At 44.7% G+C, this 20,573-nt stretch overlaps 1 protein-coding gene across 21 annotated transcripts in view; it reads right to left on the reverse strand.

Annotated features, from left to right (window-relative positions):
* The window catches only part of PTPN3 (protein tyrosine phosphatase non-receptor type 3), a 753,142-nt gene that overhangs the window by 246,550 nt on the left and 486,019 nt on the right, over positions 1–20,573 (reverse strand). For all 21 annotated transcript variants that reach the window (XR_015878492.1, XR_015878493.1, XR_015878491.1 and 18 more), the window contains 2 exons: positions 14,259–14,415; positions 11,784–11,938 (listed from right to left, as the gene is read on the reverse strand). Coding sequence is in view for 18 of the 21 variants with exons in the window: in XM_088473619.1 (XP_088329745.1) it covers positions 11,784–11,938; positions 14,259–14,415 (312 nt within the window). In the remaining 3 variants the exon portion in view is untranslated. The remainder of the gene's footprint in view (positions 1–11,783; positions 11,939–14,258; positions 14,416–20,573) is intronic.

Raw genomic sequence — 20,573 nt, forward strand, 5'->3', positions numbered from 1 at the left:
GATGTGGTAATAGGCCATGATATGATTGTCTATACTCCCCATGCTATATCTGCTTTGCTAAACTCTGCCCAAACCAGACATGTCTCCTCAGCTAGATTCACAAAACGGGAACTAGCCCTAATAGCACCTGCAAACATCACCATCAAATGGTGCAGTGCGTTGAATCCAGCAATGTATTTACCATAGGTGCAACATGATGCACAAAGGGTGGAGAGAGGTGAGTCGCTGGCGGAAGGTGAGTTCTGCAGGTATATTGATGCACATGATTGTATGGAATATCTGAATCAAACCTTTACTGCAAGACCTGACATACGGGATACACCTTTAGTAAATGTAGATGTGACATTTTACATGGATGGGAGTTGTCATAGACAAACTGACACTGGAGAGTTATGTACAGGTTATGCTGTGGTAAATGACAAAGATATCATAGAAGCCGAACCTTTAGGTCCACCTCATTCAGCTCAAGTGGCGGAGCTGGTGGCATTAAGGAGAGCGTGTGAATTAGCAGAAGGTAAATCTACTAATATCTACACTGACTCTAGGTACGCCTCCGGGGTGGTATATGATTTCAGGGCTCTATTGCATCTGAGAAATTTTATGACAGCAGCAGGCACACCAATCGCACATTCCAGACATATAAAAGGACTACTGACAGTGATCCAATTGCCTAAGACAGTGGCGGTAATTAAGTGTAAAGCCCATACATGTGAGGATGATCCGGTGTCACTGGGCAACAACAGGGCAGACGAAGATGCCAAATGGGTAGCAGGGTTAAAAGTAAATGTGCCAATTAACCAAATGATGTTTCAAATGATTGACATGCTGAAATTAACTGAGATGCAAAATTTGTGTTCCCATCCAGGAAAAGGCAGTCTGGAGGTCCAAGGGATGTGGGCAAGAATCCTCTGGACTCTGGAGAGATGAACAAGGTAAGCCAGTGGCTCCCAAGGTGTACTACCCAAGCCTGGCTGAGGCAGTGCACGGTCTGACTCACTTGGGAAAGCAAGGTATGTGCAAATTGGTGAGAGCATACTGGTGTGCACCAGGTTTTTCTTCTCAAGCAGAAAAGAGAGCAATATCCTGTCTGACCTGCTTGAGGAAAAACATTGGGAAAACGATCCCTACCGAATCATCCCACATTCCTCTGACCGACAGACCTTTTCAGGTAATACAAATTGATATCATCCAATTACCACCCTGCAGGAATCTCAAGTACATATTAGTGTGCACTGATGTGTTTTCTAATTGGGTTGAGGCATACCCAGCTGCCACTAATACTGCTGCGTTTACTGCTAAGAAAATTGTTCAGGAGCTTGTATGCAGATACAGTATCCCTAGAATTATTGAAAGTGATAGGGGTACTCATTTCACAGGTAATGTCTTCCAAAACATGTGTAAGTTGATGGGTATTAATAGTAGACTTTACACCCCCTACTGACCGCAAGCCAGTGCCAAGGTGGAGAGGATGAACGGTACTATTAAAAATAAATTAAGTAAAATCATGGCGGAAACTGGACTGGGCTGGCCAGAAGCACTACCACTTGTCCTTCATAGCATCAGGACAACTCCTAGACCCCCTCTCAACCTGTCACTCTTTGAAATACTGTTTGGTAGACAACCTCATTTGATTATAAGTCCACAGGAAGATTTGAAAAGTAACAACAAGACTACTGTAAGGTATCTTATAACAATGAGTAAACAGTTAAAGCAGCAAAGGCAGAAACTGAAATTGTTGTCACATGATATGCCTGAAACAAACTGTCATGATGTTGAACCTGGAGAATTTGTTATGATCAGAAATTTCTTGCGTTCAGGTTGTTTGACAGATCGGTGGGAAGGTCCGTATCAGGTGTTGCTGACGAGTTCAACTTCATTGAAGGTTGCAGAGAGAGATACCTGGGTCCATTCAACTCACTGTAAGAAGGTCAATCAACCGGTGGAGAGACAAGGGGGAAATTGAGGCAGATAACGTAGACCTGTCAATTGCAAGCCTGTTCCGGGAGGGTTAAAGGTTACAGTGAGATACCTGAGCGAAATAAATTTGTAGACCCTTGTTTTCAGCAATGGATTGGTCTGCTGTGGTTATCTTTGTGTTTTCTCAGAGAGTTCTCTTTATCTTGGGGTGTTTCGGGATCTCTGGTTTCTGTGACGGAGGTCAGAGGATGGAGAGGGGAGCTGATAGTGATATCAATGGAGTAGAGTCGGGAGGAGTGCTAAACGAACCGGGGGAGTATCTGACCAAACCCAGTACAGTAATTGCTAAGAGATCTGCTATTCTGGATACTCAAATACAATGTGAAGATCTATCGTCTGAGGATTATTGTATGTGTGAGTTCTGTGGGTCCGTAGTTGATGAGAGATGCATCCAACAGTGCCAATCTAAGTATAACCAGTATTGGGGTGGGTATCCTTTAGAGTATTGTCATACCATGGTGGGCAAAGTTTTAAACCAAACCGACTGTTGGGTGTGCTCTCACGTGCCTCAAAGACAGCATAATGTAGGGTTAGTGCCATTTTCATTAAATGTCTCTGAGATTTTAGAACTACAAAAAGCGAAGACACTGGATGGAAAATCTCTTAACACCAAACCACCCCATTTTAAACTCCACCAGTACCAAGTAGATAAATCACTTTTATGTTTGAACATCACCAACTCCAATGAACCAGGAAGTTGGGAGGTGACAGGGAATAACCAGATGATGACCTTTTCACTAAGAGCTGATCATGAGCATATGAATTATGAACTGTTACGCACAATTAGGTCGGGCGGAAGACACTTCCAGTATAAATATACACTAAGTAACATCAACGGAATGGTTGGCAGAGTAGCAGAAGGGTACTGTGCCAGGGTGATACAACCAGAAACGTGTATTAGCCAGATGGGAGAACCTGAGATAGGCTCATTTGTTAGGGAAATGTGTTGGATGATCATGATGCATTATATTCCTTATGTTCTCCCCGATGATGTATATTTTATATGTGGAAGGAAAGCTTATAAGTGGCTCTCTCCGAGTTCCGAAAGTTTGTGTTATCTGGGAAGAGTAGTCCCAGAGGTTATGACCCTTACACATGGTGAAATGCTTGGTATTCATAAAAACACACCATCACCATATCTTCACACACAGTATGAACACAGAGACAAAAGAAATATGATACCTGGTGACCTATATAAAGCCACACAGTTAATTAGTGAGACTACTGGCTTTCAAGTTTTAGTTGCATTGGATCCCACCAGGATCGTTCGGGGTACACTAAATTTTAGATATATCCAAGATCCTGCTAAAGATCGTGTTAAATTATTTAACAGCTGTCACTGGAGGGTATTGTGTAACTTTGGCCACCCAATTTGGTGTAAAGTGTTGCACATATTTTACAAATAATACTAGTGACCCCAAGGAGGTGATAGACCGGAAGATGGATGAAATTCTGCAGCTGAAATGGGAATTTTGGAAGAACCATAATGCTTCAGTGGCTGAAGTAGAGGAGAAAGTAGAGGAGTGGGTTTCATGGCTGAACCCAGTGAAATGGTTCTCCGGTCTAGGAGAGTGGGTCCAGGAAATGGTTGCTAGTATAGGTAAACACCTGATCCTCATACTGGTTGTCATCATAGTAATGGGCTTATGTATCAGGTGTGTTCCTACTGTGTTTAAATATGGAAAATGTAAAGATAAGGTAAACTGAAAGAATTAAATTCTGATGGTGGTTAGAAGTAACAATGTGAATACTGAGGTAAATGAAGGACTGCATTACAACCATGAAGTAGAAGGTACCATCAGATGATGTATACGTTTTAGACATGCATGAAATGTATTAAAATGTTATTTTAAAACATCTTAAATAATCTAAGTCCCTATTCCCCTTCAAGACTTCCTTCATAAGATTGGTGCATCCCCACATCTTTCCCATGATCTTCCAAGATCTGCAGTGTGCGTATAAGGGTAGTTTTATGTTCCTCCCTAGAGACACATTATTGATGGTTTAAGAACCACCTTGTGCCATATAATTGGATAATTGGCTGAGACAGAATCTGTTTAATATTAAATCTGCACAATGCCATTTTGCGAATGGCAACAAGACGCCATTTTGCAACTGGCCGCCCAGCACCATTTAGCGTCGTGCGATTCCTACGCAATAGAAAGATGTTAAAAGTCCACATGACATAAATACAGACAGTCACTAAAACATATAATATGATCAACCCTACAAAACACGTACCACGGTGTACTCCACAAAACACGTAGTCGCACAACGCTAACTAGCGTATTTTCTTAATACCCCAATACTTACACACTGCACACTTACATAAAAAGGTTCCCTAGCATTAAGGTTAATATTTAAGGTTTTATTCATTATCAGTAATGTTGTGAAATACATGTTATTTGATATCTAAGGTTTAGTGCATGATAAGCAGACCGTGTTTGGTGTCATTCTAAACCACTGTGTCTTTGCAGATTTTCGGTTCCATCAGTGAAGAAATCACAACATGTGTCTGCAAATTATGGATCATAGAGAGTTAGGCATTAAAATGTATTCTGCAATGCAGCCAGTTTAGATTGGTTATGTAGCGGGAAAATGGACACAAAGAGCTGTTGGAGGCTGGAATGTGACCATACGAATTGACCTATGAACTGCACTGTAACAGAAGAACCAGGAATAAGAACCAAGGGAATCATGCCAAACTGTTCTATTGTATTGTCTATCTCTGTAAGAGTATATATGCAGGCTCTCTGAAACTAGATGCTAGTCATCTTGCTTTGCTGTTGAGGGAGGTTTCATATTTGATGCCGGGATCAGGATCCAGAGCGTGTGCATATGTAACGACTGTACCTCATGACTGTATAATTTGTTTGCGCTAATTGTAATTTAGATCACAGCGTGTAACTACCTGCTTTTATGTTGAATAATAACTTTTTGTGCTTTGGAACCACAATCAATCAAAGTCTGAAAGCAATTATTTCTTGTGTGACTCATAACGCTAAATATCGACAATTTTAGAGTGTATAGATAGGTAGGAATCGATAATCTTTGTTCATGTGTTATGCTAAGGATACACAGAACTGAATGTGCATTTGTATACTGTTGCTAATGTCAATTGGTATCTGCAACAGTGGGGAATTTAATGTCATTGTGTTTGAATGCAATAGATATGCTAATTATCAGTTGGTATCTGTAAAAAGAGGATTTTTGGTATTTACCTTTGAATCCGTTTCTCTGAGTCAGGCTGGGGGACACTGGACCATGGGGTTGTAGGTGGGAAGGTGTGGAGTTGGTACTAACTACTGAAACTTCCAACCCAAGCTCCTCCCCTCTGCAACCCCCTTACATCAGTACAATCTTAAAAGTGCCTGGTAAGGAGAAGCAATATTCAGTGACACTTTCACACTGAAAAACAATGAAACTGACAGTTATTTAGGACCCAAATCATAACTCATACCCAACACGACTGAGTGTGAGGGAGGGAACGCAGTGTCCCCCCAGCCTGACTCAGAGAAAAGGATTCAATGGTAAGTACCAAAAATTATCTTATCTCTTAAGGATGGGGGACACTGGGACCATGGGCCATTCAAAAGTCACCCCCAGGGGAGGGGAGGCTCAGGTTGCCTGACCGGAGAATTGTACGCCCAAAGTGGGCATCGCCAGAGGCAAAAACATGAAACTTTTAGAACCGTGCAAACGTGTGGACAGAGGACCAGGTAGCTTGTTCAGCTGAGGCCTCATGGCACGCCACCCAGGAAGCCACCATGGCCTGAGTGGAATGAGCCAACACCTTGGCCAGTGCCTGGCACCCCACATCAGAATAAGCCTTTGAGATCACAGAGTGGAGCCATCTTGCAATGGTCTGCTTCGTGGCTGGCCAGCCACATTTGTGGACACCGTAGAGGACCAATAGAGAGTCCGACCGATGTAAGTCCGAAGTTCTGTCTAAGTAAATTTGCAAGGCCCGGATGACATCCAACAGCAACAGATCATCCTGGTCCCATGAAGAGTGTGAATGCGAGAAAACAGGGAAAACAATTTCCTGGTTCAAGTGGAAAGACAAAACAACTTTCGGTTGAAAGGAAGGAACCATTCTGAGAACATACCTGTCATCATGGAAAACAAGAAAAGGTGGTTTGCAAGACAAAGCCCCCAGCTCACAGACCCACTGAACCAAGGCAATGGCCATAAGAAAAAACACTTTCCACATGACGAACCCAAGGTCCACGGATTCCAGTGGCTCAAACGGAGCCTGCTGAAGAGCCGACAGAACCAGGGGCAAATCCCACGGCGCTACTGGTGGCTGAAACGGAGGCTGCACTCACAAGACAACCTGCAAAAAGTCCAAACCTCTAGGAGAAGAGACAGATGTTGCTAAAAGTAAATGGACACAGCCAAAATCTGCACTTTAAAAGATTGAAGCCATAAGCCGGCTTCCAAACCACCCTGAAGAAACGCCAACAGCCTTGGAAGGCGGAACTGGGCCATATGCACTCTGCACCGCTCACACCACATGATGTAGGTTTTCCAAACCCTGTGGTATTTCCGTTAGGAAACCTGCTTCCGTGCCCAGAGCATGGTCCTGATGACTGAAGGGGAAAAACCCTTAGCCTTTAAGAGCTCGGTCTCAATAACCAGGCCGCTAAAGCCAACTGAGGAAGGCCCTCGTGCGTGTCAGAACGGCACCTGCAGAAGAAGATCTGGTTACAGTGGAAGATGTCAAGTGGGACCTGTGGCTAGCTTGAGGACCGTGGCGAACCACAAACAGCGCAGCGAGTTTGGAGCCAATAGGATGAATGAAACCTGCTGCACCTTGATTTGACAAAGTACCCTCAGTAACATGGGAATTGGAGGAAAGCTGTAGGCCAGACAGAAGTTCCAGGGAACTGTCATGGCATCCACTGCGAATGCCCAAGGATCTCTGGAACTCGCACAATATCAAGGGACTTTGCAATTGTGGTGAGACACCATCAAGTCCACCTGCAGCAGTCCCCACTTCTGGACCAAATGCTGGAAGACCACTGGGAGGAGAGACCACTCCCCTGGCGGGAAAGTTTTCCTGCTGAGGTAGTCCGCCTCCCAATTCTCCACCCCCAGTAGGAAGACCGCTGAAATTGCAGAGACAAAAGTCTCCACACAAGTGAGAATGAGACTTGCCTCTTCCATGGCAAGTGCGCTTTTGGTCTCACCCTGGTGGTTTACATACACCACCGCCATGGCATTGCCTCATTGAATGCCCAATGGCCTGCCGGCCAGGAGGTCCTGGGCCTCCGCAGAGCCAGATAGATTGCCCGAAGCTCCAGCACATTTATCGGAATACATATCTCTGATTACGACCAAGGCCCTTGAAGACAGAGGTTCTCCTTCACTGCACCCCAACCGCTGAGATTTGCATCTGTGGTGACAATGGTCCAAATGGGTGTAACCAGGGACCGACCCTGGAGAAGGTGATCAGTAATCAGCCACCAGTGAAGTGACTGATAACAGCAGGCGTTGGCAAGGCGTGGGGTGAGACTTATCGAGATTCAGTATCAAACCGTGATACTGTAACAACTGAAACGTGCAATCCAGGTGGGCATGAAGTTGGGCAGCTGAATCCGCCTTCACTAGCAAATCATCCAAGAAGGGCACAATCGTTATCCTCTCGGAATGCAGCAGACTCGCCATTGCTGACATGATCTTTGTGAAGACTCGCGGGGCTGTTGCCAGTCCAAAAGGCAGGGCCTGGAATTGGTAATGGGCTCGCCAAGCTGTGAACCTGAGCAGAAAATTATACCCTGCCCAAATCAGCACATGGAGATACGCGTCTCTGATGTCGAGAGACGCCAAAAATTTGTTTGCCGACATACCCTGGATCACCGACCGGAGCGATTCCATGCAGAACAGATCCACCCATAGGGTGGCATTCAAGGCTCGCAGATTTAAAATCATCCAATAAGTGCCGTTGGGCTTTCGGACCAGGAAAAGGTTGGAGTAAAAACCTCATATCTAGTGAGACTGCGGAACTGGAGCTATAACTCCCTCGGAACAGAGGGAGCTGATGGCTTGGTTCAAGGCTAGTCTCTTCCCCGGCTCCCTGGGCAATGCCATGGCAAAGAAACATTGAGGCGATGACCCCTTAGGTCGATTACATAGCCTCAGTAGACAATGCCCCTCACCCAGGCATCCGCTCTTGAAGCCACCCACTGGTCCGGAAAAGGAGGAGTCGGCCGTCCACCCCCTTTGAGACTGGATGGGCTGAGATCCTGTCAGGTATGCAGCTTGTCGGGCACTTTAGCACCCAAGCGCCTGAATGTACCGGAGAATCTACCCCATGCTGCAGAACCCCTGCTGTGGAAATAGTGTCCTCTGGCCATCTGACCTCTAACCGGTCCCCCCCTTAAAAAGAAGAATGGAAAACCCGGAATCATGAGCCCTTTTGCTTCTGGGGCACCACAGGAAGGAAAGTCCTCTTTCCACCTGCCGCCTGGGATATGATGTTGTCTAGCTTGGAACCAAACAGGATAACTCCGCCAAAAGGGAAAGATTCCAAGGAGCATTTAGATTCTGCATCTGCCTCCCAGGTGCAGAGCCAGAGTGCTCTGCATGCCACGACTGCCATAGCTGAGACTCTAGAGGAAATCTGTTCCCCATCCTGTATGGTCTCACACACAGTCTGCTGCTGCATGAATCTGATACATCAGTTCCAGCAACTCCTCTCTGGATGAATCACCAGAAAGGCCCGCCACTAGTTTGTCAGCCCACTTCTCCATGGCCTGAGAGACCCATGCAGATGCCATTAATGAGCAAATAATGACCACCGAGCCCATAAAAATGCTCCTAATGCATCCTACCAATTTTTTATCCAGTGGATCCTTAAAGGAAGCTGCCCCTTGGACCAGAAGAGCTGTGTGCTTGGCCAAACGAGCCACAGCCGCATCCACTTTCGAAGGCAGCTCCCACCTGGTGACCTGCTCTTGCAGAAATGGATAAAAGGCTGCTAACTTACAAGGAGTGGTGTACTTCTAATACGGGGTCTTCCACGCTTCCTCGATAACATCAGAGATCTGAAGAAGCCAGAAAACAAATGACCCTCTTATGCCTCCGCTTGAACAGCCCCTGCGCCGCTGCTGAGGCATCAAGGTCCAGGAAGTCCAGAGACTGTCATACCGCCATAATAAGGTCCTCCACGCCCTCACTTAATGTGGGCTCTGAACCTTCCTCTCTGGGCAGAACCTCCTCTACTGGGAGTTCCCCCTTCTCCTCCTCTTCCCCCTCCTCGAGATCTGACCCCTCTAATGGGCCCCTGGATAGAGGAAGACACTTATGCACAGTGCGGAGCCTAGGATCCTTAAAGAAGCGTTCCATAATAGAGGATACATTCTCAAACCCTGCCACTGTGCGCTCCATGGTACAGACCCAAGGTGGATCTGGGCCTTGGTGACTGACCCCTGCTGCTGCAGGAGGTGACAGCAAGATAGGGGCTGGCACTGCTTGAGCCTGTTCCTCTCTCTGGTGGACCTTGAGCCTCACCAAGTCAGAGAGTGAACAATTCATAACCTGAGCCCATGCCGGTTCCTCCATAACCGAAGTGGCTCCCCCCGCTGGCTGCGCACAAGTGGGCCCCAGCTGACAGTCCACGCACAATGCCCCCTGCATCCAGTTGTCCACATGGTAATTTAACCTGACACTGGGCACACGTAAAAAATATGGCCATAGTGGGGGTTTGGCCCTTTGCGGACTTTGACATGTCCGTCATTTGAACCCCCCGCCTGCACTACCCTGCTGAGGCAGGTAGTCCCAGTTGCCGCTGGAGAGTGGGGGGAATCAGCAGTCCATGGCTCTTCCCCCTGCTATACTAAGCAAGCCCAAGGCTTCTACCTTCAAGTGTTACTCCCCTCTGTGGGGAAAACACTTGGGCTAACCCGTGCATACCGCCGGTGCGGCACTCTCCCTACAGGAGCCGCTGACAAGCCTACAAGCAGCATACAGCACATATAGTAAAAATAAATATTACGAACAAAAAGAAATAGCCCTATGCTAAAAAAGGCTGCAGCGCAGCCCTAGAAAAAATGTGCCTCCTCCACAGGCACTAAAATAACACTGATGTCAGGGGGTTGCAGAGGGGAGGAGCGTCAGTTGGAAGGTTCAGTAGTTAGTGCCAACTCCACACCTTCCTACCTACAACCCCATGGTCCAGTGTCCCCCAGCCCAGACGAAAGAGAAAGTGGTAATTTAATGCCATTGTGTTTTAAAATGCAAGTGTTACATGCTAGGGAGGGTTAGGGCTAGCGGTTAGGCACTAAGGTGGAGTGTTAAGTTTAGGGTGCAGGGAGGGGGAGGTTAGGTTTTAGGCACCGGGTGAAGAGTTAGGATACTGATCAACAGGTATCAATATCCTAACCCTGTCAATATGCTGGCATCGGGATTCTGACCAGCGGGATCCCGAGCGCCAGTATCCCATACCCAACCTGTTTCATGCTTTCCATCCAGCTGAGGTTGTGTCAGGGGCTTTGTTAAATAAGGGTTGACCCGACTGGTAATCTCAATCAGTTACTTTGTGATAATAGTTACTTTCATACCACTTGAAACGGTTTCAAATTGTACCAAATTTGTCCTTTACTGGGCTACGGGTCTGGTAATGTAAACTGTTTGAAACATTGTACAAATTGAGCTATAATAGAATAGCTCAATTCCATCACTTGCCTCTCTGTTATGGTGTGCCTCTGCTGGTGGGAGTCCTGAAGTAGTCACTGAGCACTACAGCAAGCGACCTGAGGACCTGGTTATTACAAGAGTCTCAAGGGACCTGCCATGCCGAGAGGGGCTTCTCAGCGCTACTGCTGCAAAGAAGTATAAAAACTAGTGACGGCGCCAGAGGTGGGGCTACAGCACAGTTCAAAATTCAAATAGGGGAGCCAGGCCAACTGCCATTTCAAACCAAGCCAAACATCGCTGGCCAGGACTCATTGACTGTTGGTGTGACTCCCCTATTTGAATTTTGGACTGTGCTGCAGCCCCTTCTCTGGAGCCGCCACTGATAAGAACACATCTGTATGCTATGGCACAATCAGTATTATCTTCTTGATCCCTGTATTTCATGCACACCTGTATTATGTTCATACAATCTGTGAGGCACCTTCATTCCAATTGAAGAAAGAGCGCTATATAAATAAATTATTATTATCTATCATCAATGATGTTCGACTCATCTTCATTTCTCATTGCTCTGATTTGACCTGCTCCTTTCCTCTTGAACTCACTCCCCCACCTTAACAGACTGTCTACTAGCCTGGAACTATGCATGTTCATTAAAGGCCTCCAGTCCACTGCCTCCCTCCACATCTCTGCCCAGTTCACAACCCAGATTTATACCCATTCCCATAGACAGTAAGCTGTCATGAGTTGGGCCCTCCAACACTTGTGGTTCTTACCCTGCACTATCCTTGTCTCCAGCAAGCTTCTACTCACAGTCTACAACTCTGAGCCTTTCTGATCATCCTCCCAGTGAACTGAATCATTGACTGATACTTTGACAGACACTTGGTGTCACCATATAAATGAAAGATGATAATAATAATTAGGGAAATACTATATAACAAAACAGTTTTACAGTAAACTAATGCAATAGCAGTATTTTCCCTAGCAGAACAACCACAACTTATTTTCTTCTCTAAATTGTACAAAAAATATTACAAACTGATTGATTTCTGTGTACAACACCTACTTTTCATTAATGTAAACGGCAGATGAGAATGTATTTCAATGACAAGCTAGGAAAAAAACAGAATAGTACCCAGATTTAAAAATAAATAGACTATTACCTCAAACTGAATAAGGGCAACTCCGGTTTCGAGACCCTTAGTAAGCTGTTCCATTGACCCTTGCAGTGTGTCACTATAATCCGTAGGAAGAATTATTGGTGCATGTTGGAATTCAGTCTCATCTTCTGACTTTATCTCACCAAAAGGCTTTACAACTATACAATACAAATATGTACTTCATGTTATCTTCAGTAAGGCAGTTAAAGAAATTAGACATATGGGAATAAAATGTATATGGGCACTACCCACTATCATTTTAACATTGCACATAACTTGACATCCTGTTAAAACAAAGCCCCTTCTATTCTGTGTGTTCATACTGGTGTTATGTGCACATTTGAATTGTAGCACAGATTTCTGGAGGTGGCTTATTTCTTGTGGTTTGACACACAGGGCGCAAGTGAGGCGCCAGGTCCCATGGCTTGCAGAGTCTTTTTTGCTCAAAAATGCTGCTTAGTCACAAACGGATGTGACAAACCACTTCACAAGACTGCACTGATTAATTTAATATGCAACATTTGTATATCTATGTGCGAATTAATCTGTATACAAAGCATAATGGAACATGGCATGGATAAAAGCTGCGGATGCTGCATTGTAGCTCTTCGTAAACAGATTCAGACTCAATCGCGCACAGATATACAAATGTTGCATAGAAAAATTAATTAGTGCAGTCTCGTGAAGCATTTTGTTGTATTTATTTGATGAAAAAGATGCATTTTTGGTGAAATAAACACTCAACGCAAGCCAAATCGCAGGGGACCTGAAGCGCAGAGATGGGCTGTTTGGCGCGTCTGCAGCAATAGTGTATGAGGACACACCTGTTTGTTTCAATCAACCACTCATTCAATATGATTGTGTGCTACATGTAGAAGCACAACTGAATGAGGTTACTTAAATAAATGCCCCATTGATCTGAAAGGAGCTGCTTTTTGAGCCATATAAATAACGATTAGTCTCAATTGATTTATAAATCTAGTAGGTAGTCGCCTAGACTCGCTCCACTGCCAACCAATCATATAAGTGGGGAATGGCTTACTATTTACTACACAGCTAACACTTCCAGTCAATTATATTTTCGACACTACTGTATATATAGTGTGGCTCTTAGAGAATAGTCTGCGTTTTTTAAATCTTATTTCTGTAATTTCAAAAATCACATTTTCCAATGCATTACAAATTAAAGGGATCCCAAAGGATTACAACTAGAATAACTGTCATTAATTACACAGTGTTGTCACTGCACTGTATGATTGGAGCATGCAAAGCGGACATCGATAAAAATAATATCATTAATACTAAAATGATTTTATGAGTATCGGTATGAATGACCGCCGGACCTATGCCCATCGGTTCAAATCCCGATGCTAGAACCCCGGCTGAAGTGACAATCCCAATCGGTAAGTACAGGACTATCCCTAACCCTAACCTCCCCCCTAGTGCCTAAACCTAACCCCCCATCCCCGCAGCCTAAACCGAAGTCTCCCGAAGGGGGTGCCTAACCCTTACCTCCCCCATGGGGGTGCCTAACCTTAAGCCCCCCTTCCCCTAGCCTAACCCTAACCCTCCCGGGGGGTGCCTAACCCGAAGTCCCCTCGGGAGCCCTGAAACCTAACTCTCCCCCCATCGCGGCTGTCCACGCCCACCGCCAGGCTAATCCTTTGTTCGGTATGTCGGGTGTCGGGCTCCCGGAGTAGGTATAATGATAGGCATTGGGATTTCAATGCTTATCATTAGTCCCCTATCAGGATTACACAGTCGAGAAGCCGGCGGTCGGCAATTCGTCCGTCAGCTGCCTGACTACATCTCGATTTTATGGTGTTGCTGTACTGTGGTTTGCAAAAGTTGAAGGGAAACTATTAAGGCAGATTTAATTCTGGGTTATTGTTATTAAAGATAAATCGTAATGTAAAATAGAAATATTATAGATATTTAGTTACAAAATATCTTATTATACAATAGCTGTAACTTATGCTGAAAGACCAATGGGACTATACTGTATGTCAAAATCAAAATGGAAATATTTTATAAACAGTAAACAAATTAACATTCCTACAGTATTTTCCTATAATATGTCATAAAAATATGATAGTCCCTATTGCAACTGGACTTTCAAATATGTAGCATTGACAAGTTATCATGTAAAGGGTGGTTTCATCTCCCTTAAGTGCACAAAATAATGTGGACATTCCAATTGATATGCACTTAAATAGAGTTATAGACCTTTGCTAAATACAGTGCACAGTATTCTGCTAATTTAACTCTGATTGTTAGGAAAAAAATATTATTCATGATTCTTCTTGTTTATCTGAATGTCACTGATATTTTTCAATATGGCAATAACATTTTTGTTGAATTTTATTTAAGTTGCCTAACCTGTAAACATTAGTCACATAAAATAATATTGATATATTCAGTAGGGATCTAGGCGATGTTAACTTAATGAGAAGTTCCATTTTCAAACAAAGGAGTTACCTTTCCGCCTAACTAGTAGGGTAAGTTCCCCCGTGTGGGACTCTCTGCTTGCTTTAATAAACATAACCACTTGATCATGTGTATGCTCCGAGATATCACGACCATTGATCAGCACAATTTGATCCCCTTCCAAAAGTTTAGGAGTGCAGTTATCGGCCTAGAAAACATTACAAGAAGAAGAAAATCAGTTGTACAGTAGTATAGATTTCTTTTAACAAAGATTTGTAGGTTTTCATTAAATATGTAAATGTACTGTTAATGTTAAAACACAAAATATATTGTGTATCATATTCTATTACTAGAAATCTATTATTACAAGGCATTTTAAGAGGTTTAATTCTGAGTCGAAAGCAGCGGTGTCCATGTGCAAGTCTCTTGTCGTAGTTGTGTCTTTATGCTAATGCCGCTACAAAGCCCTTCCCTGGTATACACCTGTGCGTCCGGATGTGCAAGTTTTTAGACACCACCATTGATTGCATCATAGGATCTTGCACCACTCCTATGCTAGGTGCAAATTATCCATCTAAGTATGCCTTCAATGTGAATGGTTAAGCATCTGTGCAGGGGCATTTCTAGAGAGGAGGGGGCCCATGTGCAGTCTCCGACATGGGCCCCCTCCTCCCCGCCCGGCGGCCGGCAGCGCACTGAGCTGCGCGTGGCCAGCACCGGAGTTATAGACTCTGGGCACTTGAGTGTGCCCAGAGTCTATAGTGTATAAACAGGTCACCAGGAAAATGGCCACGGTGGCCAGTTTCCTTGTACTTTGCATGCGAAACAGTGGGAAAATGGCTGCCATGACCATTTTCCTGTCGTTTTTCAGCGCTGGACCCCCGCGCCGACATGGGACTCTGGAGAGGTAAGTAATACTATGGGTGCAGGGTGTGCAGTGCCGGGCCCCCCCTGGACCCAGGGGCCTGTGTTCCCCCGCACACCCTGCGCCCATTATAGATATGCCCCTGCATCTGTGTATGAAAACACATTCAGTGACATGCCTGTGATACTCCCATTAGACGGGGCATCTCCGTGCATCTGTATGGCCACCTCCAAGTTATGACCAAAGAACGCTCAATACGTTATCTAATACATGTCAGAGACCATGATTCTGAATCAGTACTGCAAATCTGTGTGCAGACAATTGGGATGCATGCACAGTAGAAAAACATCACTCCACTGCATCCAACATCAGCAGTTTGTGCGACTCTAAATACTGCTTTAATGTACTGTACAAGTGAGTGATCTATTATGCAGTATGCTTGAACATTTTATTTTTTTTTACATAATTTGGAGTTCTACACCTACAATAATTTAAATCAGTGGTTCTCAACTCGGCGAAGGTGGGGCTAGTTGTTACAAAAAAAATCTAAAACCACACCCACATTGCGCAGCGGCTCGTGCGACTGGGAACAAGTTTGAACATGTTACCATCAGTGCTTAGCGAAACAATGCTAACGCAGACATGTATATGTAATAGGTATCTAAACAAACTAGTTTTTCAAAGTAATATTTGTCACCTAGATTTGAAGTCGTATCTTGGCTGGACTGTTAGAGATAAGTGTTTATCATTCATTTTGTTACAATCACAGACCATTAGTTTATTTATTCCCATTGTTAAAATTGTAAATTGAACTATGGCCATTTTGGTTATCTGACATCACTTGGAGCAAGTTGTTACACAATATTGGAGGCAAATTGTTACTCACTGACACTCCCATTAAAAACCAGGTAGAACTAGATGCAAATATAGATAATGAAAAAAAGAGGCAAAATTACAGAGAGTTAAGAAATCTATTCTGGAATGAATGCAAAAATAAAAAAGACTAAGAAGATGACATCAAAATCTAAAAAAAGAGTTCTGAAGATTAGTGTTTCTATATAATGTTCTAAGAGTTACAATCTGTTGAGACCTGGCCAGGAGTGTGTCAAGTGTTTTGCATGTAAAGGGTGGGCTCATATTGCTTGCGTAAAAGAGGATGCAGTAGTATTTACTTGTACTAATTGCAAATCTGAAATCGGCGGTAAAGGCAATGAGTGATGTCTGTCATCAGACTATATACCAAATATATGCCAAACGTGATTTTGTGATAAACATACTATTTATTAGTATTATTATCCTTTATTTACATGGCGCCACAAGGGTTCCGCAGCACCTCACAAAGTACATTAACAAATGAGCAAACTCGTAAAACAGCGACTTACAGTACAAGACAATACAGAATAAGAACATGGTTTATAAACATTGCTGCAGCGATCATGACACTCAAAAAAGCAGGCTGGTGTCAGCTACCAAGTGTTAAGTGCCCTTGTGGAGAGTTTTGAATAGATGATCGTATAAGTGAGTGAAGGAAAAGCACATAAGGGAAGAGGGCCCTGCTTACAATCTATAGAGGGGGGGGGGGGGAGACAGACAGGGGTGACACAGATAGGGTAGACAGTGAGGAAGAAGCATGTATGCAGCAGGTTAGGATGAGAGCTGGAAGGCTTTGAAGTAGTGAGTCTTGAGAACCTGTTTGAAGACTTGTAAAGAGGAGGATAGTCGGAGAGGGAGAGAGTTCCAGAGGTAGGGAGCAGCACGGGCAAGATTTTGGAGGCAGGATTGGAAGGAAGTGATCAATAGGCAAGAGAGGTGGGATGCATTTGTAGGAAAGGGAGGGAGAGTAGTGTGATATCACACATTTGTCAGGGACCCATACCCAGTATCCCTGACGTGGGGGTGCCCTCTGCTATAGACAGAGCGCCGTAATACAAATACCTTACTTACCAAACTGCCACCACTGATGGAAACGATTTAAAGAGGCCACCGATCCTCTATTTCCTCCAATAATTGCACAGGCTCGGCAACAAGATTCTCACGCAGTTAATCTTTTGCTTCCTGCTGCTAGCATTTATCACAGTTATAACATACCCTCTCCACAATTGCGCAGACTCGGCGTCCCAGACGAACACACAGTTCGCTGAGACCAACCCTCTGCTTCCCATACTTAACAATAGATGTAGCGTCACCCTAGTGGACTAATAATCTCTTCAAAGACTAGGTTTCGGAGCATACTGTATATGAAATAAACTAATAAAGAATACTTTATTTACACAAAAGGTAGTACAATGCTTAAAAAATAATGTTACAGAGAAAAGAATGGTTACAAAGGTACATACAGCAACATACAAAGTTTTCTAACGAATGCTTTCATATTAAGATTTTGTATAGATTATTTTATTGGTAACAATTTGTCCCAACCCCGTAACAACTTAACCACATTGGGGGTAGATTGTTACGATTATTTTTTTCTCTAAAACATGTCTTTCATTGTTAATGATAATTATTACACTAACTTACACCCAATATAAATAGAAAGAATACTGTGTTCTTTGTACATTTTTCTGTTTGGTTGTGATTAAAGATTTTTGAGAAATTTGAGTGTCTGTATTTTTGTAACAACTAGTCCGGCCTTCCCCTACCCAAACAGGTCATGGCAGATTTCTTTAATCATGCACAGGTGAGTTAATCTGCAGCCCCTCACTTAGGCACTGCAGCCTTCCTATTCTGAATACTGACTGCTGAAAGCTGCACCGCAGGTGTGTACTTGTGAGTGGTCTGGGGACAGGGAGGGGTGAAAGGTGTCAGTGGGGGATATCTGTGTCAATGTGTGTGGCTCTGTGTCAGTGTATGTGTCAGTGTGTGTGTGTCTGTCTGTGTGCATCAAATACACATGGTACTGTATAGATTCCCTTCAGTATTTGTACCTGAAAGTGAGGTCAGTGAGGGCAGAAGTGCGGTTCCATGCCCATACAGTACACAAAAATGAGAGCTATGGTAAGAACTTACCTTTTTTATCTCTCTTTCTTCGAAGTCCATTGGGTCCACAGGGAGACCTTGGGGTGTAGGTGATGGCTTGGACATTCAGGCACCACGGAGTTAATTTTTCTCTCCCAGGATGCACCTGGCCACTTTCCCTATACCCCACCCTCAAGCCAGAGGCACCTGAGTTCGTAATAAGCCAAAGGCCGAAGGAGGCTAAAAGAGAGAAGGAAGTCTGGAACACACAGGAATCACATTCTCACAAAGAAGGAGATGGAAAACCGGTGACCAGAGCGAAGCCCATCTGAAGCAAGGAGCTTCAGGGTGGGTGCCCTGTGGACCCTATGGACTTCGAAGAAAGATAGATAACAGAGGTAAGTTCTTACCATATCTCTCATTTTCTTCTTCAGGGTCCATAGGCTCCTTAGAGGTGTCCCAAAGCAGTCCTTTAAGGATGGGGACGCTCCTGAGCAGACAGGAGAATCCGGCTCTCAAAGGAAGTCTCCTGAGAGGCAAATGTATTAAATGCATAGAACCTTAAAATGGTCTGGACAGAAAACCACATGGCCGCCTTACAAAGCTGAACAGCCGAGGTGCCACTGCGAGCTGCCCACTATGGACCCACAGACCGAGTAGAATGAGCAGTAACAGAAGGTGGTAGAGGAATGCCCTCTTAAGTGTAAGCCTCAGATATCATCATATGAAACCACCTAGCCAATGTCTGTTGGTTGGCTGGTTTTTTTGTGAAAACCATAGAGGACAAACAAGGGAGTCTGATTTCCAAAGGGAACTGGTATGGTCCACATAAATCCTGAGAGCATGTATCACATCCAATGAGGCCCCACCTGCCGAGAGGTCTGCGGACTGAAAGGCCAGAACAATAATTTCCTCATTAATTTGGAAAGTAGAGACTACCTTAGGAACGAACCTGCGGCTAGACCGAAGAATCGCCCTGCCCTGGTGAAAAATCAGAAATGGGGAATGACAAGAGCGCCCCAAAGTCTGACACCCTTCTGGACGAAGCTATGGCCAGAAGAAAAACAGTCTTAGTTGTCAACCATTTGAGATACACTGAGACCAGCGGTTCAAATGGAGGGCTCAGGAGAGCCTTAAGGACAACAGCCAAATCCCAAGGAGCCACAGTGTACAAAGGGAGGATGAATCCGAAGGACACTTTGCAGGAAAGTATGAATATTCGGTAGAGGAGCAATCATATGTTGAAACCACACTGATAGAGCTAAAACATGCACCTTCAGTGAGGCCAAGCGAAGACCAAAATCCAAACCAACTTGAAGGAAAACCAAAATCCTAAGTGTCCTAAATACCAGAGGGTCATAAACTCTGGGATGACACCATTGAAAAGAGGTATGCCATGCTCAATGATATATACGAGCATAGGCTGGTTTACGTGCTCTGAGCATGGTACTGACCACAGAGCTAGAGAAACCTTTGGACCATAAGAGGGAAGTCTCAAGAGCCATGCCATCAAAGACAGATGACCAGGGGTAAAGGCAAAGAAATCTGAAACAACAGGTCCAGACTTTGAGGGAACAACAACGGAGTGTCGACTAAGAGACTCTGAAGATATGAATACCAATGTCGTCTGGGCCACACTGGAGCCACCAGCTGGACATCCCATCCTTCCTCTTGTTTGAACTTCCAAATGAACTGAGGAAGAAGGGAGACTGGAAGAATCAGGAACACAAACTAGAAGGCCCACTTTACTGACCAGGAGAGCCCCGGCATCTCTTGTCCTGTACCCGTATCTTGGCAGCTTGTGATTGAGTCTGGAGGCCATGAGGTAAACTTCTGGAAGGCCCCGCTTGTCCACTAGGATTTTAAACACCTCTTGGTGAAGAGACCCTTCCCCTGGATGCATGTTGTGACAGCTGAGGATGTCTGCTTCCCAATTGAGAACTCCCGGAATGAACAACGCTGATATGGCTGGGAGATGGCCTTCCGTCCATGTCAGAATGACACCTCTGTCATTGCCGCCTGACTTTGGGTTCCTCCTTAATGGTTGATGTAAGCCACCATCGTGGCGTTGTCTGACTGAACCTGCACAAGTTTTCCATGAAGTATAAGTTTGGCTAGCTGGAGGGCCATGAAGCCTGCCCGAAGCTCCAATATGTTGATTGGCAGGGCAGATTCATCTGCTGTCCAATGACCCTGAAAAGAGTGTGGACCTGTCACTGCGCCCCAACTGCTGAGACTGGCATCCGTCATCAGAATTATCCAGTCTGGAGTCCAAACTGAGCACCCTTTGGTGAGGCGATCTGTCTTCAACCACCAGGATAGGGATAGACGTACCTCTGGAGATAGCACCATTGTCAGTGCTTTTATTCGATGGGGTAACCCGTTCCACCTGGAGAGGATAAGCTTCTGCAGAGGTCTGGAATGGAACTGGGCATAGTCTACCATGTCAAATGTCAACACCATTTCCCAGGACCTGCATCGCTGAGTGGATTGACAACCAGAGACTGTGGAGACATCTGTGCACCTGCATCTGCAAATTGGAGATC

The sequence above is a fragment of the Taudactylus pleione genome, unplaced genomic scaffold, assembly GCF_031769625.1.
Source record: "Taudactylus pleione unplaced genomic scaffold, aTauple2 ptg000137l, whole genome shotgun sequence".
In the NCBI taxonomy this organism is placed as follows: domain Eukaryota; kingdom Metazoa; phylum Chordata; class Amphibia; order Anura; family Myobatrachidae; genus Taudactylus; species Taudactylus pleione.